The sequence below is a fragment of the Anguilla rostrata genome, chromosome 1, assembly GCF_018555375.3.
Source record: "Anguilla rostrata isolate EN2019 chromosome 1, ASM1855537v3, whole genome shotgun sequence".
Classification (NCBI taxonomy): Eukaryota; Metazoa; Chordata; class Actinopteri; order Anguilliformes; family Anguillidae; genus Anguilla; species Anguilla rostrata.
Window position 1 is genome coordinate 72,946,179 of NC_057933.1, and position 26,555 is coordinate 72,972,733.

At 50.8% G+C, this 26,555-nt stretch overlaps 1 protein-coding gene across 4 annotated transcripts in view; it reads left to right on the forward strand.

The window, feature by feature from the left end:
• megf8 (multiple EGF-like-domains 8) overlaps nt 1–20,098 on the forward strand; it is a 46,295-nt gene extending 26,197 nt beyond the window's left edge. For all 4 annotated transcript variants that reach the window (XM_064298891.1, XM_064298881.1, XM_064298872.1 and 1 more), the window contains 15 exons: nt 1,039–1,276; nt 1,387–1,558; nt 1,645–1,808; nt 2,407–2,542; nt 7,222–7,453; nt 8,180–8,306; nt 8,733–8,943; nt 11,197–11,411; nt 11,912–12,107; nt 12,433–12,601; nt 13,052–13,244; nt 14,281–14,451; nt 14,743–14,873; nt 15,185–15,317; nt 15,925–20,098. In XM_064298891.1, the coding sequence (XP_064154961.1) occupies nt 1,039–1,276; nt 1,387–1,558; nt 1,645–1,808; nt 2,407–2,542; nt 7,222–7,453; nt 8,180–8,306; nt 8,733–8,943; nt 11,197–11,411; nt 11,912–12,107; nt 12,433–12,601; nt 13,052–13,244; nt 14,281–14,451; nt 14,743–14,873; nt 15,185–15,317; nt 15,925–17,415 (3,979 nt within the window). In that variant the 3' untranslated portion in view covers nt 17,416–20,098. The remainder of the gene's footprint in view (nt 1–1,038; nt 1,277–1,386; nt 1,559–1,644; nt 1,809–2,406; nt 2,543–7,221; nt 7,454–8,179; nt 8,307–8,732; nt 8,944–11,196; nt 11,412–11,911; nt 12,108–12,432; nt 12,602–13,051; nt 13,245–14,280; nt 14,452–14,742; nt 14,874–15,184; nt 15,318–15,924) is intronic.
• Nucleotides 20,099–26,555: the final 6,457 nt, after the last annotated feature.

Consider the following 26,555-nt stretch of genomic DNA (forward strand, 5'->3'; position numbering starts at 1 on the left):
TGATTGTAAACCAGATACTGTAACAGGTATTCAAATAGCCTGTCTGCAAACAGCGTCTCTCCACGTACAAACCATTACTTGTATATAATATTACAACATAAATAAATATTATGCCTTCAATTAATTGTTTCTGTATGTTGTAGCCATTTTATAAAAGCAATACGGCACTTGAGGCTGTGCTGTATTGTGAATTCACCAACAGGGCTTTGACGGCACTTCTCTTGGCGTTGTGCCTAACAACAGCCCGGCAGCGGTGACCGTATCCATTACATTACATTACATTCATTTGGCAGACGCTTTTATCCAAAGCGACGTACAAGAAGTGCATTTTCATGATCGTAGACAACTGCTGAACACGGGTTCAGTAAGGTACAATTACTTATTTTGTACAGCTATTTCTAGCTGAGAACAATGAACACTATCCTGGTCTAACATCTGCAAAGCCAAACTAGGCAGAAGATTAAGCTAGAGTATTAGGACAAATACAATTTACCAAGAAGTGCAGGGATGGGGCAACATGTAACAAGTGACAAGGAAAAGGGTTTTTTTTTTTTTTTTTTTTTTTTTTTTAATATATATATATATACACAGCATGGTGGTGGTTATTCTAGGTATAGTCTGAAGAGATGAGTCTTCAGGCCACGGCGGAAGATGGATAGTGAGGGGGAGGTTCGGAGAGGGACGGGGAGTTCGTTCCACCACTGGGGAGCTAGGGTGGAGAAGCTCTGTGATCCCTTTGGGCGGGTGGGAGGGGTTACAAGACGCCCTGCTGCTGCAGAGCGGAGTGGTCGAGCAGGCACATAGAATTGTGTCATGTCCTGCAAGTAGATGGGGGCTGTCCTGTTGGCGGCAGTGTAGGCAAGGGTCAGGGCTTTGAATCGGATCCTGGCAGCGACCGGTAGCCAGTACCCTCCGCGATACGGCGCGGCCCCTCGTGCCGCAGCGCTGAAGGGCGCAGCGGTGATTGTGGGTACGGTACGAGGCCGTGAGCCCAAGCCCGGAGGCGTGATCGCGGTTTTGGCTTGTCCCCGGCGTCAGGTACTCCGTGTCGGAGAAACGCTGGACTCAGATGCTGACCAGCTCGGTGGATGAAGGCTCCGCCCCCAGCCCCCGCTACCATCACGCCTCCGCGCTCCTGGCCAATCACGACCCACATTCGGGATCCCAGGGAGCCTCCCACAACATCATGCTGGTGGTGGGCGGGGTCACCCAGAAGGGCGTCGCCATGGACACCTGGAGCCTCAATCTGAGCAGCCTGGTGTGGAAAGAGTACAACGTAAGAGAGGGCCTGTGGCCTAAATGGAAGCAGTTTGTGCATCTTATGAATTCCTCTGTCTGCAGTTATCAGAAGGGAAAAAACTTAACTTTTTAACATCCTTTCCATAGAGCTCAGTGCTGCCCCCGGTGGCGGGACACACCCTCACCGTGCGCCGTGGCGCCTCTGTGCTCCTGATCGGAGGCTACTCGCCAGAGAACGGCTTCAACCACCACCTTCTGGAGTTCAGCCTGGAGACCGGCAACTGGACCGTGGCCCCACACACTGGGACGCCCCCTACAGGTGAGCGGCGCGCACCGCACCTGCACGCCAGGCCGCGGCGTTGCCGTGCGACAGGGGTGATTGACGGGGTCTCCCGTGTACCGCAGGCCTGTACGGGCACTCGGCGGTGTACCACGAGCAGACGGACGCGGTGTACGTGTTCGGAGGCTACCGTTTCCACGTGGAGACCGTGGAGCCATCGGGGGAGCTCTACGGTCTGTACTACCCCAACCTGACCTGGTCCCTGCTGGTCCCCTCCCAGGGCAATAAGGTACAGCCTCAGAGACGCAGGCTACACTGCTAATGAGCGCCTATGGCATTAACCCTCTCAATAACAGTTAGCGAGACACACACAGGCACAGGCTATATTGCTAATGACCCATATGGCATTAACCCTCTCAATAACAGGAAGCTACAGATACACAAGCTACACTGCTAATGAGCACCTATGGCATTAGCCCTCTCAATAACAGTTAGCGACACACACACATACAGATGCAGGCTACACTGCTAAAGAGCGCTGATGGCATTAGCCGTCTCAATAACAGGAAGGTACAGGGACACAAGCTACACTGCTAATGGCCCTGATGGCATTAACCCTCTCAATAACAGTTAGCTACACACACAGACGCAGGCTACACTGCTAATGGCCCTTATGGCATTAACCCTCTCAATAACAGTTAGCTACACACACAGACGCAGGCTACACTGCTAATGGCCCTTATGGCATTAGCCCTCAATAACAGGACATACCTCTGTTTCTTTACCCTCCCCTCTCCCTGCACTTCTCTCTCTTTCTCTACCCCTCCATCCCTTCCTCTCTCTCTCTCCCTTCATCCCTGTCTTTCTTTCTCTCCCCCACCCCCCAGCCACTGTCTCGTTTCTTCCATGCGGCTGCCTTGCTGAGGGACACCATGGTGATCGTGGGGGGCAGGACTGGGGAGGAGGACTACAGCAACACGGTGTCTCTGTATCAGATCAACTGCAACACCTGGATACAGCCAGGTGAGCGTTTCTCCTGCAGCGCCTGATAGAGCAGCGGGCCGACATCGTTCTTTAACCCTTTGGCACGTTACGGTCACACCGGTGTTACAGAGCTGGAGTGGTCTCTGAACCGTACGGTCACACCGGTGTTAGTGCTGGAGTGGTCTCTAAAGCGTACGGTCACACCGGTGTTACAGCGCTGGAGTGGTCTCTGAACCGTACGGTCACACCGGTGTTACAGCGCTGGAGTGGTCTCTGAACCGTACGGTCACACCGGTGTTAGTGCTGGAGTGGTCTCTGAACCGTACGGTCACACCGGTGTTACAGTGCTGGAGTGGTCTCTGAACCGTACGGTCACACCGGTGTTACAGAGCTGGAGTGGTCTCTAAAGCGTACGGTCACACCGGTGTTACAGTGCTGGAGTGGTCTCTGAACCGTACGGTCACACCGGTGTTACAGTGCTGGAGTGGTCCCTAAAGCATACGGTCACACCGGTGTTACAGTGCTGGAGTGGTCTCTAAAGCGTACGGTCACACCGGTGTTACCGTGCTGGAGTGGTCTCTGAACCGTACGGTCACACCGGTGTTACAGTGCTGGAGTGGTCTCTGAACCGTACGGTCACACCAGTGTTACAGCGCTGGAGTGGTCTCTGAACCGTACGGTCACACCGGTGTTACAGCGCTGGAGTGGTCTCTAAAGCGTACGGTCACACCGGTGTTAGTGCTGGAGTGGTCTCTGAACCATACGGTCACACCGGTGTTACAGTGCTGGAGTGGTCTCTAAGCGTACGGTCACACCGGTGTTACAGCGCTGGAGTGGTCTCTGAACCATACGGTCACACCGGTGTTAGTGCTGGAGTGGTCTCTAAAGCGTACGGTCACACCGGTGTTAGTGCTGGAGTGGTCTCTGAACCATACGGTCACACCGGTGTTACAGTGCTGGAGTGGTCTCTGAACCGTACGGTCACACCGGTGTTACAGTGCTGGAGTGGTCTCTAAAGCGTACGGTCACACCGGTGTTACAGCGCTGGAGTGGTCTCTGAACCGTACGGTCACACCGGTGTTAGTGCTGGAGTGGTCTCTAAAGCGTACGGTCACACCGGTGTTACAGCGCTGGACTGGTCTCTGAACCATACGGTCACACCGGTGTTACAGTGCTGGAGTGGTCTGTGAACCGTACGGTCACACCGGTGTTAGTGCTGGAGTGGTCTCTAAAGCGTACGGTCACACCGGTGTTAGTGCTGGAGTGGTCTCTAAAGCGTACGGTCACACCGGTGTTACAGTGCTGGAGTGGTCTCTAAAGCGTACGGTCACACCGGTGTTACAGCGCTGGAGTGGTCTCTGAACCGTACGGTCACACCGGTGTTACAGCGCTGGAGTGGTCTCTGAACCATACGGTCACACCGGTGTTACCGTGCTGGACTGGTCTCTAAAGCGTACGGTCACACCGGTGTTACAGCGCTGGAGTGGTCTCTGAACCGTACGGTCACACCGGTGTTACAGCGCTGGAGTGGTCTCTAAGCGTACGGTCACACCGGTGTGATTAGAACACAAGATCACAACATCTTTTTAGGATTTATGAAACAATGAGCATTTGATTTGCACCATATAAACTCTTTACAACGCTGTGTTTTGTCCCAAATGGGAGCTTTTATTTGTTTATGCTGACGTTCACACTTGCTCAGAAGTAGCAACTGTTTAACATTGGAAAAATTGTAAGTATTTGAAAACATAATAATATGTTAATGGACTGCATTTATATAGCGCTTTTATCCAAAGCGCTTTACAATTGATGCCTCTCATTCGCCAAAGCAGTTAGGGGTTAGGTGTCTTGCTCAAGGACACTTCGACATGCCCAGGGCGGGGTTTGAACCGGCAACCCTCCGACTGCCAGACAATCGGTCTTACCTCCTGAGCTATGTCGCCCCATGTTATATAAATAATATTGCAATTAAAGACATTTTCAACGCATGAATCATTAGCCGACATAGATTTTTTTATTGACGCATCTATCTAACAAGTCAGACGGTGCCTTTGTGCCTGACACGACCTGAGAGTCATCTAGTGCTGTTGCATTCGTTGTACATTTATATATTGAGCTGCATTGTTGGATATGCAGTGCAGTTAACATTGAAGATATAGTTAGGTTTAAAAAAAATAAAAACAGCAACTGCTAAAACGTAAGCGCGAGGCTGTGTGGTCCGGTGGTGTAGCGTGAGGGTGGCCGGTATCCGCGGATACGGTATCCGCTTGGCAATTCCCCCATCAGCGGGCGGGGTCATTATCATTGTTAAGGGTAACCACAACTGTACAAAGGCTTGTGTGGTGTCATTACATGACTGCTGGCGCACATGCAGAAAAAACTCAAATATGTTTGAACTTGTGTGTGAAGTGGTTGTGTGCCGCTCCGGGGCTCAAACTGCAGCTGCTTCTCTCGTCATGGGCCTTGGCCTGCGTACCTGGTGACATAAGGTGTGGTGTGTGCAGGGGCTTAAGGGAGTGTCAGCTAGTTTTTGTTGTTTCCCTTCTCGCAGTTTAAGGCCCAGGTGTGTGAACTAGCTGCAGGTTTAAAGGGTCACTTCAGAGCACTGCCCCGGTAACTGGCCCCCCGTCCTCGTTTCCATGGCCCCTCCCTCCCTGATGGAGCGCTCCTCTTGCGTTCCCCTCGCGGTCTGTTACAGTTACTGAAGCATATGGTGACACCGGTGTGATTAGAACACAAGATCACAACATCTTTTTAGGATTTATGCAATAATGGGCATTTTGATTTGCACCATATAAACTCTTTACAACGCAGTTTTTTGTCCCAAATGGGAGCTTTTATTTGTTTATGCTGACGTTCACACTTGCTCAGAAGTAGCAACTGTTTAATGTCGGAAAAAATGTACTAGGTAGGCTATACAGTTAGCTAACATTAGACCGCTAACCCAGCTGACAAAATGAGCTAACTACAGGCTGGCAGAAGGCATAACATCTGATAGCAATTTAATAACAATTACAGTTTACAACGTATCACATCACGGGTAAACTAACCAGTGATCAAAATAATTGACTAAATAATCTGCACAAGTGGAAAACAATCTGCCAGTAATATTGCATGGCGCTGCCAACTTGTTTGTCTGCATTAATCCAAAGATGATAAGTTACGTGAAGATGCTCCACATGCTCCCAATATAACCCCCATTTCAGTTCCCCATCAAGTCTTCTGGGAAGATTATTCAAAGCAAGTGAGTAATCTTAGTTACGTTATCATCTTTGGTTGGACCAGATGACGTTTTATTGCTGCGCCCTTGTCCTTTACAATCATCATAGGTGTCCATTCCAATTGCTAGAACCGGAGTACATCATGTGTAACAAGTATTTGAAAACATAATAATATGTTAATGGACTGCATTTATATAGCGCTTTTTTCCAAAGCGCTTTACAATTGATGCCTCTCATTCGCCAAAGCAGTTAGGGGTTAGGTGTCTTGGTCAAGGACACTTCGACATGCCCAGGGCGGGGTTTGAACCGGCAACCCTCCGACTGCCAGACAATCGGTCTTACCTCCTGAGCTATGTCGCCCCATGTTATATAAATAATATTGCAATTAAAGACATTTTCAACGCATGAATCATTAGCCGACATAGATTTTTTTATTGACGCATCTATCTAACAAGTCAGACGGTGCCTTTGTGCCTGACACGACCTGAGAGCCATCTAGTGCTGTTGCATTCGTTGTACATTTATATATTGAGCTGCATTGTTGGATATGCAGTGCAGTTAACATTGAAGATATAGTTAGGTTTAAAAAAAATAAAAACAGCAACTGCTAAAACGTAAGCGCGAGGCTGTGTGGTCCGGTGGTGTAGCGTGAGGGTGGCCGGTATCCGCGGATACGGTATCCGCTTGGCAATTCCCCCATCAGCGGGCGGGGTCATTATCATTATTAAGGGTAACCACAACTGTACAAAGGCTTGTGTGGTGTCATTACATGACTGCTGGCGCACATGCAGGAAAAACTCAAATATGGTTGAACTTGCGTGTGAAGTGGTTGTGTACCGCTCCGGGGCTCAAACTGCAGCTGCTTCTCTCGTCATGGGCCTTGGCCTGCGTACCTGGTGACATAAGGTGTGGTGTGTGTGGGGGCTTAAGGGAGTGTCAGCTAGTTTTTGTTGTTTCCCTTCTCGCAGTTTAAGGCCCAGGTGTGTGAACTAGCTGCAGGTTTAAAGGGTCACTTCAGAGCACTGCCCCGGTAACTGGCCCCCCCTCCTCGTTTCCATGGCCCCTCCCTCCCTGATGGAGCGCTCCTCTTGCGTTCCCCTCGCGGTCTGTTACAGTTACTGAAGCATATGGTGACACCGGTGTGATTAGAACACAAGATCACAACATCTTTTTAGGATTTATGCAATAATGGGCATTTTGATTTGCACCATATAAACTCTTTACAACGCAGTTTTTTGTCCCAAATGGGAGCTTTTATTTGTTTATGCTGACGTTCACACTTGCTCAGAAGTAGCAACTGTTTAATGTCGGAAAAAATGTACTAGGTAGGCTATACAGTTAGCTAACACTGTAACCTCCTCGTTTCCATGGCCCCTCCCTCCCTGATGGAGCGCTCCTCTTGCGTTCCCCTTGCGGTCTGAGGCCCTGTGGCACACACACCCGCACACGCACCCGCACACGCGGTGACCTCCTCTCCGTTTGCCCCTCCTCCCCTAGCCTCTGCAGTGGGGGAGCCTGTCAACAGATCGGTGTCCCTGGCCATGGCGGGCTGGGGGGGGCGCCTCTTCCTGACGGGCGGCTTTAACGGGGTGACGCTGGGGCGCCTGCTCACCCTGCGCCTGCCCCCCGACCCCTGCGCGCTGCTGCCCACCCCCGAGGCCTGCAACGGCACCACAGGCAGCTGCGTCTGGTGCCGGGGCGCCTGCGCCTCCTCGGACACGGCTGAGAGGTGAGGGCCCGCACCACAGATCCCCTACCGCAACCAGATGGGCTGCTCCCTTTTCACCTTCCCCCGCTTCCAGGGACCTCTTTATTTTCCCACTGAAACAAAAACAAAAAAATAGTACCAATAGTTCTGTTACAAAAACACAATGATGTCCCACAGCCCCCCCCCCCCCCCCACTTCTAGGTGGTTCTGTGTTCTTTAATAGATGAGACTAATCTATAGTCCCGTTACCTGTTTTAATAAAGCATTGTTTTGTTTCCTGTTTTAATTAGAAAGTAAAGTCTCATTGCCTGTTTTAATGCTAAAGCATAGTCTCATTGGGTGATTTAATGCTTAAAGTATAGTCTCCTTGGGTATTTTAATGCTGAAGTATAGTCTTGTTGGGGATTTTAATACTAAAGTATAGTCTCCTTGAGTGTTTTAATGCTAAAGTACAGTCTCCTTCGGTGTTTTAATGATAAAGCATAGTCTCATTGGGAGTTTTAATAATAAAGCATAGTCTCATTGGGTTTTTTAATAATAAAGCATAGTCTCATTGGGTGTTTTAATAATAAAGCATAGTCTCATTGCCTGTTTTAATGCTGAAGCATAGTCTCATTGGGTGTTTTAATGCTAAAGCATAGTCTCATTGGGTGTCTTAATGCTAAAGTGAAGTCTCATTGGGTGTTTTAATGCTAAAGCATCGTCTCATTGGCTGTGTGTGCTGTGCAATGTCTCGCTCTGTCTCAGGCTGGGCTGTGCTACCAGCCAGTCGCCCTGCTCGCCCACGCCCCGCCTTTCGGACCAGTGCCGCAGACTCAAGACCTGCAGCGAATGCCTTGCCAGGCACCCCAAGACCCTGTCCAACCCCGCCCAGGTACCAGAGCTCTCTGATCTCACATCAAGATAATAACCTCACAATCACACCCTCACCTGGTATGTTAGAGATAATGCCCTCACAATCACGCCCTCACCTTTTATGTTACACAGAATGCCCTCACAATCATACCCTCACCTGGTATGTTAGAGATAATGTTGTCACAATCGCGTCCTGACCTTTTATGTTACACAGAACGCCCTCCCGCACTGAATTAAGGCATGTTTTGGGACTAGCGTCTTTGTTTTCCCAGCATTCCGAGTGCTGGTTTAGGACCACGTGCTCCTGAAAATGTATGTACTAACTGAGAAAAGGAATTTAGGGGCACATCTGCTAATTGAGATGCATCATGCATGAGTGTGCTCCTAAATTCTCCAGCTTGGGTTAGCGCGGAGCCCCGTGTGACTCTCTCTCCCTGCTCTGCAGCCAGGGCTGCTGTGTAAATGGTGCACTAACTGCCCGGAGGGAGCCTGCATCAACAGCTCCGTCAGCTGCACGTCGGAGCACGACTGCCGCATCAACCAGCGCGAGATCTTCCTCTCCAGCAACTGCACCGAGACCAGCTGCGAGGCGTCCGACTGCCCCAAGTGCACCGCCTCGGGCAAGTGCATGTGGACGCGCCAGTTCAAACGCACCGGTGAGCGCCCCCCGCTCGAGGTTCACAGCGCCCCCCGCTCGAGGTTCACAGCGCCCCCCGCTCGAGGTTCACAGCGCCCCCCGCTCGAGGTTCACAGCGCCCCCCGCTCGAGGTTCACAGCGCCCCCCGCTCGAGGTTCACAGCGCCCCCCGCTCGAGGTTCACAGCGCCCCCCGCTCGAGGTTCACAGCGCTCTCTCGAGGTTCACAGCGCCCCCGCTCGAGGTTCACAGCGCTCGCTGGAGGTTCACAGCGCCCCCGCTCGAGGTTCACAGCGCTCTCTCGAGGTTCACACCCCCGCTCGAGGTTCACAGCGCTCGCTCGAGGTTCACAGCGCCCCCCGCTCGAGGTTCACAGCGCCCCCCGCTCGAGGTTCACAGCGCCCCCCGCTCGAGGTTCACAGCGACCCCCGCTCGAGGTTCACAGCGCTCTCTCGAGGTTCACACCCTCGCTCGAGGTTCACACCCTCGCTCGAGGTTCACACACTTTTTCTGGACCGAAGCTGCTTGGGGCCTGTCGGCACCCATGCCCGTCTGGTGCCACCCAAGAGAAAGCACGCTAACAGGTGCCAGAGAAAACCTGCTTTTTAGCCCATCCCTGGGAAGAACAAAGCTCCACTTCGTTATTTCTAGGGCTGGGCAACCCTGTACCTGGACATCTGCCATCCTGTAGGCTTTGTGTTTCAACCCTAATTTGGGCCCAGCAGCAAACCTGAATTAAGACCAAGTGCAAATTGCTGGCAAGGGTGTGTGATGTTTACTTTTATGTTTAAATGTCAGCAATGTAGGGCAGAACAATGCTGTGTACACAGACTACTCTCAGGAGCATCCGTAGTATTCCAGAAATTTGTAAATGGTGTGTGCTTGCGTGTGTAATGGTGCGCTCTTGCGTGTGTAACTGGTGCGCTCTTGCGTGTGTAATGGTGCGCTCTTGCGTGTGTAATGGTGCGCTCTTGCGTGTGTAATGGTGCGCTCTTGCGTGTGTAATGGTGCGCGCTTGCGTGTGTAATGGTCGCTCTTGCGTGTGTAATGGTGCGCTCTTGCGTGTGTAATGGTGCGCTTGCGTGTGTAATGGTGTGCTCTTGCGTGTGTAATGGTGTGCTCTTGCGTGTGTAATGGTGCGCTCTTGCGTGTGTAATGGTGCGCTCTTGCGTGTGTAATGGTGCGCTCTTGCGTGTGTAATGGTGTGCGCTTGCGTGTGTAATGGTGTGCTCTTGCGTGTGTAATGGTGTGCGCTTGCGTGTGTAATGGTGTGCTCTTGCGTGTGTAATGGTGTGTGCTTGCGTGTGTAATGGTGTGCTCTTGCGTGTGTAATGGTGCGCTCTTGCGTGTGTAATGGTGTGCTCTTGCGTGTGTAATGGTGTGCTTGCGTGTGTAATGGTGTGCTCTTGCGTGTGTAATGGTGTGTGCTTGCGTGTGTAACTGGTGTGCGCTTGCGTGTGTAATGGTGTGCTCTTGCGTGTGTAATGGTGTGCTCTTGCGTGTGTAATGGTGTGCGCTTGCGTGTGTAATGGTGTGCTCTTGCGTGTGTAAATGGTGCGCGCTTGCGTGTGTAATGGTGTGCTCTTGTGTGTGTAATGGTGCGCGCTTGCGTGTGTAATGGTGTGCTTGCGTGTGTAATGGTGTGTGCTTGCGTGTGTAATGGTGTGCTATTGCGTGTGTAATGGTGTGCTCTTGCGTGTGTAATGGTGTGTGCGCTTGCGTGTGTAATGGTGTGCGGTTGCGTGTGTAATGGTGTGCTCTTGCGTGTGTAATGGTGTGCTTGCGTGTGTAATGGTGTGCTCTTGCGTGTGTAATGGTGTGTGCGCTTGCGTGTGTAATGGTGTGCGGTTGCGTGTGTAATGGTGTGTTCTTGTGTGTGTAATGGTGTGCTTGCGTGTGTAATGGTGTGCTCTTGCGTGTGTAATGGTGTGCTCTTGCGTGTGTAATGGTGTGCTCTTGCGTGTGTAATGGTGTGCTCTTGCGTGTGTAATGGTGTGCTCTTGCGTGTGTAATGGTGTGCTCTTGCGTGTGTAATGGTGTGCTCTTGCGTGTGTAATGGTGCGCTCTTGCGTGTGTAATGGTGTGCTCTTGCGTGTGTAATGGTGTGCTCTTGCGTGTGTAATGGTGTGCTCTTGCGTGTGTAATGGTGTGCTCTTGCGTGTGTAATGGTGTGCTCTTGCGTGTGTAATGGTGTGCTCTTGCGTGTGTAATGGTGTGCTCTTGCGTGTGTAATGGTGTGCTCTTGCGTCTGTAACTGGTGTGCTGTGCCCTCAGGCGAGACCCGACGCATCCTCAGCGTCAACCCCACCTACGACTGGACGTGCTTCAGCTACGCCCTGCTCAACGTGTCCCCCATGCAGGTGGAGTCGTCCCCCCCGCTGCCCTGCCCCCCTCCCTGCCACCACCTCAGCACCTGCAGCCTGTGCCTGGGCTCCCGTGGCTCCGACGGGGGCTGGCAGCACTGTGTGTGGAGCGTGGCTCTGCAGCAGGTGTGTGTGTGCGTGCTGGTGTGTGAGTGTGTGTGTATGCGTGTGCGTGCACGTGTGTGTGTCTGTGTGCGCGCGCGTATGTGTATGCGTGTGTGCATGTGCGTTCACGTGTGTGTGTGTGCGCATATGTGTATGCGTGTGCGTGCACGTGTGTGTGTGCGCATGTGTGTATGTGTATGCGTGTGCATGCACGTGTGTGTGTGTGTGTGTGTGCGTGCGCGTGCGTGCGTAAATGTATGTATTTGTACGAGAGAGGGTCACACGTGTGAGTGTTTGAGAGTGTTAAAGAGTGTCCCATTTTTTCCTCCAATTTTCCACCAGTTGAACAGTACTGCCATCTATCTAACTCCAACACCCTCGCTCTCTCTCCCTCTTTCTCTCTCCCCCCCCTCCCTCTACCTCCCCCCTCCCCCCTCTCCCTCTCCCTCTCTACCCCCCTCCCTCTCTCTCTACCTCCCCCCTCCTCCCTCTCTCTCTACCTCCCCCCCTCCCCCTCTCAGTGTGTGAGCCCTTCCTTCGTGCCTCTGCGCTGTGAGGCGGGGCAGTGCGGGAGGCTGCTCTCGGGGGGGGACTCCTGCTCCCCGCAGTGCTCCCAGCTGACGCAGTGCTCCCAGTGCATCGCCCGGCCGCAGTGCGGGTGGTGCGCCGCGCGGGGGGGCAACGGCGCCGGCCGCTGCCTGCAGGGAGGCCTGGACGGTGAGGCGCTTCGGGGGCGGGGCTTCCATAACGGGCTGAAGGCGCGGGGGGGTCCAATCGTAGCTGGGCTGAGGTTTCAGCCCGGCACAGCAACGCCCGATTCGACTAGTCTAACTCGTCACGGTCCTGAAGCTGGGCTAGAACTAAAGCCTGCACCCACACTGGCCCTTTTCGGATAAGATTGGACACCCCTGACTCATAGCACAGACCTTGTGTGCTAACCAGATGGTCAGCTCATTGCATTGTTTTTGTTGTGTCAGCCATAAAATGCGGTGTCTGGGCTCATGGATGTTTTTGTGAACGTGCCTGTCCCCCCCCCTCTCAGGCGTGAGCGAGGGAGTGTGCCCTCTTTGGAACAGCAGCTGGTCTTTCCTGCACTGCCCAGAGGAGGACGAGTGTGCCAACGGGCACCACAACTGCAACAGCACCCAGGACTGCCACGACCAGGCCCAGGGGTACCACTGCACCTGCAGACAGGGCTATGTGCTCAGCAGGTAAAACTAACCCCCTCCCCCCCCCTTCCCCCAGGGGTACCACTGCACCTGCAGACAGGGCTACGTGCTCAGCAGGTAAACCCCCCCCTTCCCGGGGTACCACTGATCCATTTGCTTTCTTCTTAGCTGCCAGTCTGTAAAGTGCTCCGATCATCGGTTAATCATTGCGTCATGCACGCCTCTTTCCCATTTTAGGTGTGTTTTTTGTGTTTTCGCGGCGTTCAAGCTGAACGCTAACGCTAACGCTGCCTCTCGGTGGTCTTTCCGCCGCTCAGTGGGGCGTAACCGCGGTGACTTCCGCTTACTGTGACGTCATGTGCACGCCCTCCGTTGGGAGCTCTGGCGGTTGCAGTGTGAGCTGGGTTTGGTGCGTGCGGCGCGCAGTAATGCTGGGTGTGCTAACGCGGCCGGGCCTTCTCTCCCCCCCCCCCCCCACCCTTGTCCCGCCAGCGCGTCGGGCCAGTGCGAGCCGGTGTGCCCGCAGGGCTGTGTGAACGGGACGTGCGTGTCCCCGGGGGCGTGCCAGTGCCACTTCGGCTTCGTGGGGGAGAACTGCTCCTCCCAGTGCCGATGCAACAAGCACAGCAACTGCGCCGGGGTGTCCAAGCCCGACGTCTGCCTGGAGTGCCACAACAACACCATGGTGAGGAGGGACGTTACCACACACTCTGCTCCCCGTTCGCTACGCTACACGCTTCCCCGTTCCACACACTCTGCTCCCCGTTCGCTGTGCTACACGCTTTCCCATTCCACACACTCTGCTCCCCGTTCGCTGTGCTACACGCTTCCCCATTCCACACACTCTGCTCCCCGTTCGCTACGCTACACGCTTCCCCATTCCACGCACTCTGCTCCCCGTTCGCTTGCTACACGCTTCCCCATTCCACACACTCTGCTCCCCGTTCGCTACGCTACACGCTTCCCCATTCCACACACTCTGCTCCCCGTTCGCTGTGCTACACGCTTCCCCATTCCACACTCTGCTCCCCGTTCGCTACGCTACACACTTCCCCATTCCACACACTCTGCTCCCCGTTCACTACTACACGCTTCCCCATTCCACACACTCTGCTCCCCGTTCGCTGTGCTACACGCTTCCCCATTCCACACACTCTGCTCCCCGTTCACTATGCTACACGCTTCCCCATTCCACACACTCTGCTCCCCGTTCGCTGTGCTACACGCTTCCCCATTCCACACACTCTGCTCCCCGTTCGCTACGCTACACGCTTCCCCATTCCACACACTCTGCTCCCCATTTGCTACGCTACACGCTTCCCCATTCCACACACTCTGCTCCCCATTCGCTACGCTACACGCTTCCCCATTCCACACACTCTGCTCCCCATTCGCTACGCTACACGCTTCCCCATTCCACACACTCTGCTCCCCATTTGCTACGCTACACGCTTCCCCATTCCACACACTCTGCTCCCCGTTCGCTACGCTACACGCTACAGGGTTCACCTTTCACTACGGTACACACTACAGGGTTCACATTCACTGCGCTACACGCTACAGGGCTCACAATACACTCGCCATTTTTTAGATTTGACGCACTTCATGGACCTGGATAGTAACTCACTCACATTGAGCTGAGAGTCTGCACAGGGCACCGCTCACACCTCTCTCTCTCTCTCTCTCTCTCTCTCTATCCCCCTCCCTCCCTCCCTCCACAGGGCCTGCACTGTGAGAAGTGTAAGCCCCTGTTCGTGGGCTCGGCGGTGGGCGGGGGCACGTGCCGCCCCTGCCGGGAGTTCTGCCTGGGCAACAGCGTGGTGTGCCTGTCTGGGGACGAGTACGAGAGGCACAAGGAGCACCCCAACGACTACCCCCTGGACCCTGACAAAGTGAGCGGTGCCCCCACCAACTGCAGGTTGTTGTACCTGTAGACATTTATATGGGCATTTAGCAGTCTCTTATCCGGAGCGACTGAAACGGCTCGATATTTTACTGAAGCGGTCTGAGGGTTGTACAGAACACTGTTCGTGGGCATGTGCACACTGCGCGCGCGTGCATGTGCATTTTCTGGTTCCTTTGTGGTTCGTGCGGCTGTGCTCTCAGGAAACGGCGCTTCTTTCTGCAGCGCCTGCAGCAGCGGGCCTGTGTGGATGTCTGTGAGCATCCTCCCTCTCTTTCAGATGGTGCAGTGGGTGAGCGAGGGCCCCACGGAGGACAACGCGGTGTGCGTGAGCTGCCAGAACAACAGCGTGGGAGACAAGTGCGACAGCTGCCTGAGCGGCTACTTCCTCCTGCAGGGGAAGTGCGAGAAGTGAGCCAGCTGACGGGGGAGGGCGGGGTTTGGAGGGGGAATTCTGGGAGTGTGTGTGTGTATGTGCGTGTATGTGAGCGTGTGTGTGTGTGTGTGTGTGTGTGTGTGTGTGTGTGTGTGTGAGCGTGTGTGTGTGTGTGTGTGTGAGCGTGAGCGTGTGCTTTAGCGTGTGTTTGTGTGTATTTGGAGGGTGGTTCTTAGGGGGGTTGGCTTGACACGCAGTGTAACTTTTGGGGTTGGGTCAGAATTTGGGAGGAAGGTGGAAGCGCTTCATGTGAAACTTGACCGCAACGCCTCCCTCCCGCCCCTAGGTGTCAGTGTAACGGGCACGCGGACACTTGCGACGTGCGCGACGGCACGGGCTGCCCTTGCCAGAACAACACGGAGACCTCGTCCTGCCTGATCGGGCCCCAGAACGACCGGAAGGACTGTTACAGGCAACAGGTGTGCACCCGCACTCCCCAAATCCCTGCCTCTCCAGCAAGGCACCCCTCCTCACCCGAGTCACTTCAGGCATACAATGTACCATTCTGGCTGTGTCTGTTGTGCTGTACTTCCCTTTCAGTGCCTTTATAACGATAACATGTAAATCAGGGCTGCTCAGCCTGCTATCCTGCAGGTCTTCATTTCAACCATAATTTGGCATACCTTATCTACTAGTCAGATCTCTAGCTGTTGAATGAGATGCATTTTTTTTAAGGGTAGAACTGAAAAGCTACAGGATGTTAGGAACAGGGTTGGACTGCCTTGGGCGTAAAATGTCAATTCGTGCATATCAGTAATCACAATAGGATACGAGTATATTAACTGGGTTTCGTGTTTTAATTTAAACAGCTAGATGCTATTTTTGCAACCAAACCGTTGTTTAAAGTGCTACCACTGCTACAAAAAAGTCTTTTCAACTCAGCGTGTAGTACGGTTTAGTGGTCCGGGCTTGTAGCCAGAAGGTTGCGGGTTCAAATCCCAAGCGGGACCAGTGCTGTTGCACCGCTGCGAAACCTACTGCACACACTGTTAAACCCTTTAGCGCTCTCGCCCTCTGTTCTCCCAGTGCGCCAAGTGCAAGGACGCCTTCAACGGCACGCCGATCAACGGGCGGCAGTGCTACCGGCAGTTCAACGTGGACACGGAGTGCTGCTTCGACCCCACGTCCCAGACCAACTGCTTCCACGAGCCCAACATCCGCAACCTGCCGCGGGGGCGCACCGTCTTCTTCGCCGCGCAGCCCAAGTTCACCAACGTGGACATCCGCGTCACCATCGACGTCACCTTCGGCGAGGTGGCGGTGTACGTGTCCAGCTCGCACGAAACCTTCACCGTGGAGGTGGACCGCGGCACGGGGGTGCACACCGTCCGCATCGAGGAGGACGGGGCCCGCGGGGGCGGCGACCGGGAGGCGGCGGCGGCGGCCGCCCCGCCCTCGCCCATGAAGGCGTCGGCCAACTCGTCGGGCCCCCCGCCGCCCCTCCTGTCCCTGCTGCAGCTCCAGGGCCGGCCGCAGGGCGCCGAGCGGGAGGTGCGGGAGGAGCGGGCCGAGGGCCTCATCACCTACATCACCGTGTGGAAGCCGCAGACCGTGCTGCTGGTGCGCGGCGTCCGCGACCGCGTGGTCATCACCTTCCCCCACGAGGTGCACTCCCTCAAGTCCAGCCGCTTCTACATCGCCCTGCTGGGCGTGGGCACCGACGCCGACGAGGGCCAGTCGCAGGGCCTGCTCTTCCTGCGCCAGGACCAGGCGCACATCGACCTCTTCGTCTTCTTCTCCGTCTTCTTCTCCTGCTTCTTCCTCTTCCTGTCGGTCTGCGTCCTGCTCTGGAAGGTGAAGCAGTTCCTGGACTTCCGGCGCGAGCAGCGCCGCCACATCCAGGAGATGACCAAGATGGCGTCCCGGCCGTTCGCCAAGCTGACCGTGTACCTGGAGCCCGAGGAGCCCCAGCTGATCTACCTGCACTCCACGGGGGGCGGCGTCGGGGGCAGTGCCGTCTCCCTGTCCCACGCCCGGCCGGGCAAGCTGGGGGGCGTCATGGTGGGCCCCCGGGGGAGGCTGGGGGCCTCGTCCTACAAGCACGACCCCGGCTCGGGCCCCACCGCCCACCACCACCACCACCTGTCCCTGGGCGGGGGCAACGGCGGGCAGCACCTGCCCATACACTACCTGAACACCCACTACACCCCCACCTCCGTCAGCGCCCCCGCCTCGCACCACCACCACCACCCGCCCTCGCACAGCGGCTACCAGCACTTCTGCCGCTCCGACCCCTTCCTGTCCCAGCTCATGGGCTTCTCCTACTCCTCCTTCAAGGTGGGGCCCATCACCCTGGAGCCCACCGACGACGGCATGGCGGGCGTGGCCACCGTGCTCATCCAGCTGCCGGGCGGGATCCTGGCGCCCAACCGCGCCTGCCTGGGCTCGGCGCTGGTCACCCTGCGGCAGAACCTGCAGGAGTACTGCGGCCACGGGGGCGGGGGGGGCCACCCGGGGGCCGGCGGGGGCCGCAAGGGGCTCCTGGGCCACCAGCACCTCACCACCATGGCCATGTGAGGGGGCCTGAGGGCGGGAGGGCTGTGGGCAGGCCTGTACATACACTGTGTAAATAAGTGTCTCTCTTACTCGTCCGTCTGTTGCCATTTAATGCCGCACACGCGCCCTGGCCGCCAATCCGCAGTAGGCTTTCCGCTCGGCAACACTGCATCCTGCCTGCGGCCAATGGAGAGACAGAGCCGCCGCTTGACAACCTGTCAGAAAGCTTTGTCTCGGTCGGTTAGGATTAGGATGGAACAATGAGAGTACAGTCGGTGAAGTTCGAGGAGCCAGCGACTCGCTTCGTGTGTACATGTGACAATCACGTTCACCACAGAAACCACGAGGCGCAACTTGAATGCGCAACTAATGTGATTGTTCTTCAAGAAAGCAAGAAAAGGGAAGTTCCATTTAAATGTTTGACAGGTGCTTTAGAAATTGCGAACACTCACTCAATGGTAGAATTTAGATTCAATATGGCTCATAAACAGCTGTCGCAAACAAAAAAATGCCCGTGTGTTCATTTTGAGCCATTAGCGATATAGAATCTGGACTATTCTGCGGACGTTGTGTGGGTTTACTCTCTCTCATTATTAATACTTATGACCCAGCACCCGAAGAATTTTTTCTTTTGCCGTTTTGATTTTGAATTAAGCACATCTAAACCCCCTTTCATACACGGCTTAAATTTTCACCTTTGATAGTGATAGTAAATAGTAAAAGAGTAACAGTTGCAAATTTTATTACAATGCTTTTATGCAACGGGAATAGATTTAACTGTGTAGCTTTTTGTGTAAAGCATTTAAAAGCATCAGCCTTCTCTCGCCCCTTACACATTGTTCCTTTCTGGCAATGTGGAATTTGCCTCTGCTTGTAATGGCCTTTTGAAATATCCAAGCCTTTTTTGTTGTTTGTTATTAAACTAAGCTGTTTGTACGGTCAAATGTGTTACGTTTTCTCGGCCAGTTGTACAGAACCTCTTCATAAATGTGTATCATCACTTAACTGTAACTACAATGCTTGTTTTACTGTGGTCGTGGTAATATGCTGTACTGTAGAATGCATTCGTATGCTGAGCTGAACTCGTCCTCGCCTCAAAGCGAGTTTATTCTCCCGCTCATGGATGGAGGTGGTATGTGGCCGTGTAGCCTGCGTCTGTCACCAGAAAACAAAGCTTTTATTGCGAATGAAGGAACTGTCCAGGCCTGTTTTAGCGTCCACACTCTTCTCGGTTGACGATATGAAAGAGGATTTTTCATAGTTTTATTTGTTCCAAGAATGAAGGATATTCCAGATAATAGTTATCTTTTTTAACGCGAGTTGTTCGTTTTCCTGAAATCCGACAGACGACATCTGTATTTTATTGTTTTCCTGTGCTCTTTGGGTGACTGTGTCAGCCTGTGTGAGCTTGTGTACTTTAGCGCTTTTGCAGGGATTATAATGGGCCTCCCCCCCCCTCCGTGTTAACAGGAAGGGCTGTGTGTGTCAGATTAATGAAAGCGAGAGGTTTGATTTATTTAAAATGGAGAACATTGAGCACTACTACACTGAATCCTCCTGGTGAGAGAGCGCTTTAGAAAAATTGGATAAATTATGTGAAAACCAAATTAAACCCTACGAGTCCTCGTCTCTGCGAGGACATTATCAGTATTTTCTGTTTTAAGTTTTTTTTTTTCCTGTTTTGTTGGGTTTTTTGCGTGTTATTGTAAATTTACTGTACAGCATGGAATATATATTTTGTATGACGATAGTGCTGAAGGAGACTGTTACAGTCAGGAACATATCTAAGCTCGGAGTAGAACCACCTCACCTGTTTAACATCTCTTCCTAAGTTTACCTGCACAGGTTAACTTGCCACTCCAGTGAATTCCATTAGCATGCTAAATTTGACCTGTTACATATCAAACTCTACTTAATTGGGGCTTATGATCATTTTCACTCAAAAAAAAAAAAAAACTGGATATTAATAATTGAAGTGAATTACAAAAAAAAATAGTTTCAACTTGGTGGCAACGGACATTGTTTTCGGTGGAGGAGGTCGTGTGGTAATTTTGTCATTTGAAATGGCCCCCTTAGGTGAGATGTTTGCGGTGAGCGATTCCGATCGTGGAAATAGAACTTAACAGAGCTGTTATGCTGAGCGAAGCGGTCCGTCATATTCAACCGAGTAGGTCACATCATTTCCAGTGCATTTCGAACCTTTTGTTGAAATGCCGATATGATTTCGCAAGCCTGATGCTGTTCTAAACGTTCAATGCTTATTTCCAGTGTCTTTTGGATTTTTATATATTTTTTTTTGCAAGGTGAGCTTGGATCGTTGTAGTGATTCTGCGTCTGTGGGTCACGCTCCAGTGCAGTAAGTGTCTCAGACATTTCCTCTGCCGCCAGTGGCTTTGCCCTTACTCTCGTGTCTTTGTGTTTTGTGCTTTATTTTAAAATTTCTGTTCCAAACTGAAACGTGCGCAAGGCGAAAACACTTTTTACATTCTATTTTTATTCTTTTTTTTTTGTTTGTTTGTTTTTTTAAATAAAAAGAAGTGATCTCTGTTGTACGTGAGATAGTTGTTGTACACCCTGTCCTGGTTCGGAGTTTGCCGCAATGTGAAAAACATGAGAAAGATAATGAATTGTTTGTGCTACTACATTTGAACTACATTCTGTATGTTTGTGTGTTTTTTCCTCTATTAAAAGATACTAAATTGGCCTTGTTGGTAAAGCATGGTGAATGATTTCTCTTCCGAGAAGCGCAAGAATCCAGGTCTCATGGTCTAATCTGACAATGGTAGATTTAACTATAAAGACTTTGTAAATGTATCATTTTAAGATATTTACCAATGAACAGGCTGATTTTAACAGCCCTGGTGCAGTTGTCCTGGTGATTCGTCGCTAGAAGCTTTGTGGCGGCCAAATATGGTGTTGATTTAGTAAACTGAGGGTCGTAGGTCCACGCCCTTTTATGTTTAAATGTTTAAGTGGATATCAGTGTGACTGTCATTGAGGCTGTGCTCACTCCATAGCTTCTGTTGAACAGCAGCCTGGTAGGGCTGGTCAATGTACCGTAAATATAATTATTGAATATTTGTGTAACGATCATCCCTACCGTGTGTGGGGTCTTGCCTTTATTTAGTCATTTTTCCTTTAACCATATCTGATGCAGTAGTAAATTAACTTACAGTAAGAGGCCACGTGAACTGCCAGAGGGAATAAACATCACTGATGTCTATTGGGAGTTGATGTGGCAGCCAATCAGCAGCAAGGCCTTGCAGCTTCCATGTGATCATGAGGTGTTTTTGTCAATCAAGTGATGGACAGAAACCTCTCCTTACAGCTCACATCAAGTTTAAAGTCTTTGTACCAGCCTGCAGGGCAGTGAAAGGAGCAGCTCAACTGTACCTCCAGTCAGTTGTTAAACCCTGCACCCAGGCCAGACCTCTTCGTTCCACAACCTCAGATCTACGGCTTCTTCCGGTCGTGATACCAGTCTATACTGGCCCCTACTGCAGTGAATGATCTTCCCTACGTGCTCATTGGCCAACTCGGTTCCTCTCCCATCCCTACCTCATAGCACTCTCACTTTTTGTACTAATTCAGGTTTTAAGGTATTGTTGTGGTTTTAGGGTTTTATAGTTTTATGGTTTGCATAGCGTTGCTAGCATACTTAACTGGTTTTAGCGATGTTACATCTTTATCTTTTAGGGTTCCCATGCATCCTGGAAAACCTGGAATGTTTTGTTTTCCATGGAAAATGAGATTTTCCAGAAAACTATAAGCTCCCCTGAAAAACATTTCTAGTGCAATGTTAAGAGCTGCAACCACAATATCAACAACACACCCTCCCCGGTCCACGAATGCAATCCATATTACAGGTGTTGGTCACATGACATGTCCTGGGAAGCAATGTCAGGAAAACAGTAGGAGCCCTGATTCTTTACTTGCTGATCTGAGAAAGTTGCTAGCCTGTCTGTCACTGTTTCTCATATTAATCAGGTAAATGCACTTCTGTTTCTCCTATACTGTAAGCCACTCTGGATAAGAGCATCTGCAGTGAATGTAATGTAATTACAACACTTTCAGTGAGACGGTTCTATTTTATGACATTTAGCCATTATACATATGATGATAACATTATGCAGTATATATATGCTTGTTACAATTACCTTACTGTTCTCATGACAACTTTGTGTCATAAACAAGTGAAACTAATAGTCCATAATGTTCTTGTGAATTACTTGAAAGACAATCACGCTGTACAGCTATGGCATGTCATCGTGATGCATAGCCTAATGAGCAACACGTAGCTGTTTGTAGGCTACATGGGATTTTTTAAATTGTGCATCGGCCATGATGACTAACAGTTCAGGAATTTAACGCCTGGCGGTTATTTTTTGGATGGATGTTTCCGCAAAGGTTAAATATTCCAGTAACAAGTTTGTCCTGTACTGTATGTTATATTTGACAGTTCAATAAAAATATCTGTGGGCTATAGTCCTTATGTGAACTTCATGTAGGCTTCATGCATCAGAGGTGTTAGGAAGACTTGGCACACTCAGTGAGGGTTTATCCAAGGCCTGAGGTGCGTTCAAGTTCAGCAAACAAGTTCAGTTCAGAGGCGAACAGTTCAATTTGAACGGCTTTTTAAGAACATTCCAAATTGTTTGCATTGAACATAAACAGACATGGCGACGAGAGCTAAGTACTCACAGCTGCTTCTGTGATCATCGATAATAAAAAACAATAGCTAGCTAGCAAGCAATAACATTGGCCAGCGTTAGTAATAACATAATTGAAAAAACTGATCACACTTAACGGCATCTTCAATTGAAATATCCATCTGGGAACATTTCCCTCAGTCCAGCGTCCATTTTTATTCGCCGCAAACTGCCTTTTCAGACCGTTCGCTTATGTTTGCAAACGTTCGCGGTGAACACAAAGCTAATGGAAAAAAAGTTTGCAATAGTTTGCAAACGTTTGCCTTGTTCGCTGAACTTGAACGCACCTCTTGATTTTGCAACATATCTTCTGGCCAAACACCTGGTCAGAATCTCACCTGTGCTGCTCCTACCCCTCCTTCCAAGGGTCGTCTCGTACCCTTTTCATTGAAAATGAGAGAGCTTGCACCTCCCTAGCCAGCATTCCAATAGGACAAGATGTACTGTGGTCGGTGATTAATATATGCAGCGTGTCTGAAAGTATAGCCTATAGATGTGATGTGTTACGTATTTGGAATGGGTGTGTGATCATGTAAATTAGCCAGCGATGACAGGTTGGGAGGGGTACAGTATGTACAGTATGTCTATATGTCGTATATGTCTACAGATGTTACATTACATTACAGGCATTTAGCAGACGCTCTTATCCAGAGCGACTTACACAACTTTTACATAGCATTTTACATACTGAAGCAATTTCGGTTAAGTACCTTGCTCAAGGGTACAACGGCAGTGTCCTACCCGGGAATCGAACCTGCGACCTTTCGGTTACAAGTCTAGTTCCCTACCCACTGTGCTACACTCCGTCCTTATGTCGTGAATGCATGTATAAAGTCAGTGCTGGCCGCAGCCCAACCCAGCATAATAAACAGTATATATATACATAGGGCATATGACTTTTCCTTACACACACACAATGAATGATTCACATACATGAAGACTGAATGCAGCAGATTACTTTTCCAGATTTTTCTCGTTTTTTTTAATGTAAAAAATGCACAGGGGATAGGCTCCAGCCCCCCCCCCCCCCCCCCCGTGACCCTGCCCAGAGATAAGTGGACATAGATACTGGATGGATGGATTTTGTTAAATAAGTGAAGGAGCAAGGACAGTGAGCAGACTTCCTTTTTGACTATTCGTTCTTTGTTGATCTGCACCTCATTGACCAGGTGTACACCGTCTTTTAAAAAACACATTTCTATCTCTTCCTTTCTGTTTCTCTCTCTTTTTTGTTTTATTCCACACCTTTGTCTTGCCTACCATTTTAAGTATGTTCCCTTCTGTCCCGCTCTGTCTTTATTTATTCCCCATCTTTTTCTCCCCAGCTCCCAGAGTCCTGTGCGGCCCTCGCTGTGCTGTATTCACATGGCGACGGCACCACTGTGACACATCCGGTTTCCGAAGGCAGTGAGTGTCTCTGCAATGATTTTACACTGAAGTCCTGAACTAGCAGCAGGACGAGGATTACATCCACCCCGCTCCTCACCCGTGTCTTCTGAACAAACAGCCTCAACAGAACAACAGAGACACGGCATGAGAACAAACATTCACATCAGCCCCGCCTTGACAAGCTGATTTAAAATGATGTCTTTTTATTAATTAGTTAGAGCCACAAGGGGGCGCTGCTTCCCAAGGCCTGAAGAGCAGCAGGACGGCTATTAAAGTGGCACGGCCGCCAACCTCCAGCAGCTTCTGCAATAAAAGCCCCCCCAAAAGCTTCTACTGCGCATGCAGTCTGAAAGCAGTGGCACAGGCTAGCCCCCGTCTGCGCAGACTGCCACCCGAGCTACGCAGACTGGGGGGGAGGAGCTCCAGAGTGGACACAGGCACTCACTCAGGGGTCAAGCCCTTCAAGTGTCTGGACTGTGAGAAGTAATTCAGGGGGATTAACCACTTGACTCTCCCCCCGAGCTCACACACTCTGGGGAAAAGCCCTACCCCCGCCAAGAGTGCAGGAGGAGATTTGGCCACAAGGGGAAGTGAAAACCCACCAATGGATGCATTCTGGGAGAAACCACACCACTGTTCTGACGGGTAAGGCCTGTGTGATTATTTCACGGCAGAAGGCCCATCAGAGGGTGCACGGGAGGAAAGGCCACCAGTGCGGCAAGGAAGTGGAAATTTGCAGACTCAGGAGTGCCGAAGAAAAATCTGTGCACGGACTCTCACTGACAACGCCGCAGTTTGGGGACTTTGAGCGGGTCAACAAGAAAGCCCTCTACCTTGTGGCGGTCAAAGTTCACCACCAGGCTGCCTTGTGAGGGGTGAGACCATTGGGGTGGCCGGGGGATTTGGGGCCTGACTCTTCACTCAGGGGATGCTGGCGCTCCCTGTACAAGCCTCCTTTAGAAAAGCGTACTGCTGATCTACAGTGGAGGATCATTCACAGGGCCATCGCAACGAACAGACACGTGGCACACCTTGATCCAACTGCGGGGGAGGGGTGTTTGTTCTGTGGAGAGCTGGGGGTAGTAAGGGGGATGGTGTATAGGACTGCAAACCCAGTTCTCATGGCAGATATACATAGGGGGGCCAAGGTACAGGGTGGCAGAAAAAGGGAGAGTGTGTTTACTCAATTTTATTTTTGGGGCAGGCCAAGCTGGCTACATGGCACAGCAGGAAGAATAGGAGGTTGGGGACTGGGTGTTTTGAGGCAGGAGATATTTTAAGAGGGCTGGTGGCAGTGAGGCTGAAGGTGGAATTTGCCTATTACTCTCTTGTCCAAAACACACCCAAGTTTGTGTCATTGTGGGGGATTGATGGGGCCTTGTGTCATCTTGATGGGGAGGGGAGGCTGGACCTTCACAATTACTGAATGTAGAGTTGGGTCTTACTTGCTTCTCTTTGCAGGGGTCTTGTGTTTGTTTCTATCCTCTTTTGCTCTCTCTCCCTCTCCCTCTCTCTCTCACTCTTTTTTCCTTCCTTGTAATGTGTGGGGGTTGATGGTTTTTGTGCCTTGTGTTTTTTTGTTGTAATGTCATAATAAAGGTGTGTTGAACTCTCTCTCTCTCGCGCACACACACACTCACACTCTCTGCAGCAGGCAGTCCAATTGTGATCTGAATCTTAAGGCCCTCCAGTGGACCGCACCGGAGAGAAACCACACAACAGGGGCTTCAGTCAGTTGGGGGACCTGACCAATGACAACTGCACCCATGGGGAAGGGGGTGTGGGTGGGTTGGGTTCTAGGAAGAGCTTCAGGATAACTCCGCACCTGAAGGTCCTCACAAGACAGAGGCCCTCTTCCTTACCCAGCCCCATCACCCCTGACAGGGACGAACAGAAATCAATCGAAGAGAGTGGTGCAATTAGTCAAAGAGAAGGAGAAATTAAACAGATTGATTAAACAGAGAGGAATTTCAAGGGGCTTTTTTTTTTTTTAGCAACAGTTCTTTTTTTAGCAACAGTCTAAAAATATTACATTATTTTTTACTGTATGAATTTAAAATATCACAAAGGACAGCCTGTTTGTAACGCTATGCACAGTTTATATTGTTACTATTGAGTAGATTAAAATGATAAGTGCTTGCACATTGATTCCTGTACTTCTGTGAAACCGTAGCCTAATTTTATCTACCTTATACTGGACCTATTGGAATTTCAAGGTTACTGTATGCAGGAATAGCTGCATACTACTGAACAAATGGCGGCCTACATAATGTCTTGTCTGTAATTAATAAAAAATTATTTTATATAATGATAAAATCACGCATAAACAGTATCTTTTAAATTCACCTTATCTTATTTGACATCCACCATCTTCAAATCTACACAGTAAAATGCCCAGTGTTAATTCAACTTAACACATACCATTTGGTCCCACTCAGGAATGTGGGACCTAATATTATCCGTTTGGAGTTTAATTAACAGTGGACATTTTATTGTGAATACAACATTTCAGGATTGAAATAGCCTATATATTTAATTTATGACGGGAGGCTGGCGTCCACGAATGGTTCTCGCCTTGTTCTGCCTTTGTACGTAAATTAATCTCCGGTTTTAGGTTGTTCGGTTCATTGGCACCAATGAGCTTTTGTTAACCTTCTCCGTATGTCCACATCCTCAGACGGAAGGCTTCACATAGCAGAACTATGCTTTTAATAATAGCCCAATATTATTTTAAATGTAACTTATACGCCTATCCATTGTGGTTTTTGTTTTATGTTGCAATCGTGTAATCATTTGAAATGAAATACTAATGCGTAAAGCCAATGGTAATCAAGGAAACAATATAAGCGAATTTAAAACATCTATGAAATTATCAAAGGTGTATTGAATGGTGAAGTTCAGCATTTAACGTATGTTACATGCTATATAAAAGTATCTGTATGAGGCTACATTTTACAATGCGTTAAGTTGTCACGAGAGGGAACACCACCGATGGCAACTGACCTTTCATTTTGTTTGTCATATTCATTTAGATAGTCTACGTAGGCTATTCATCATTTTCGC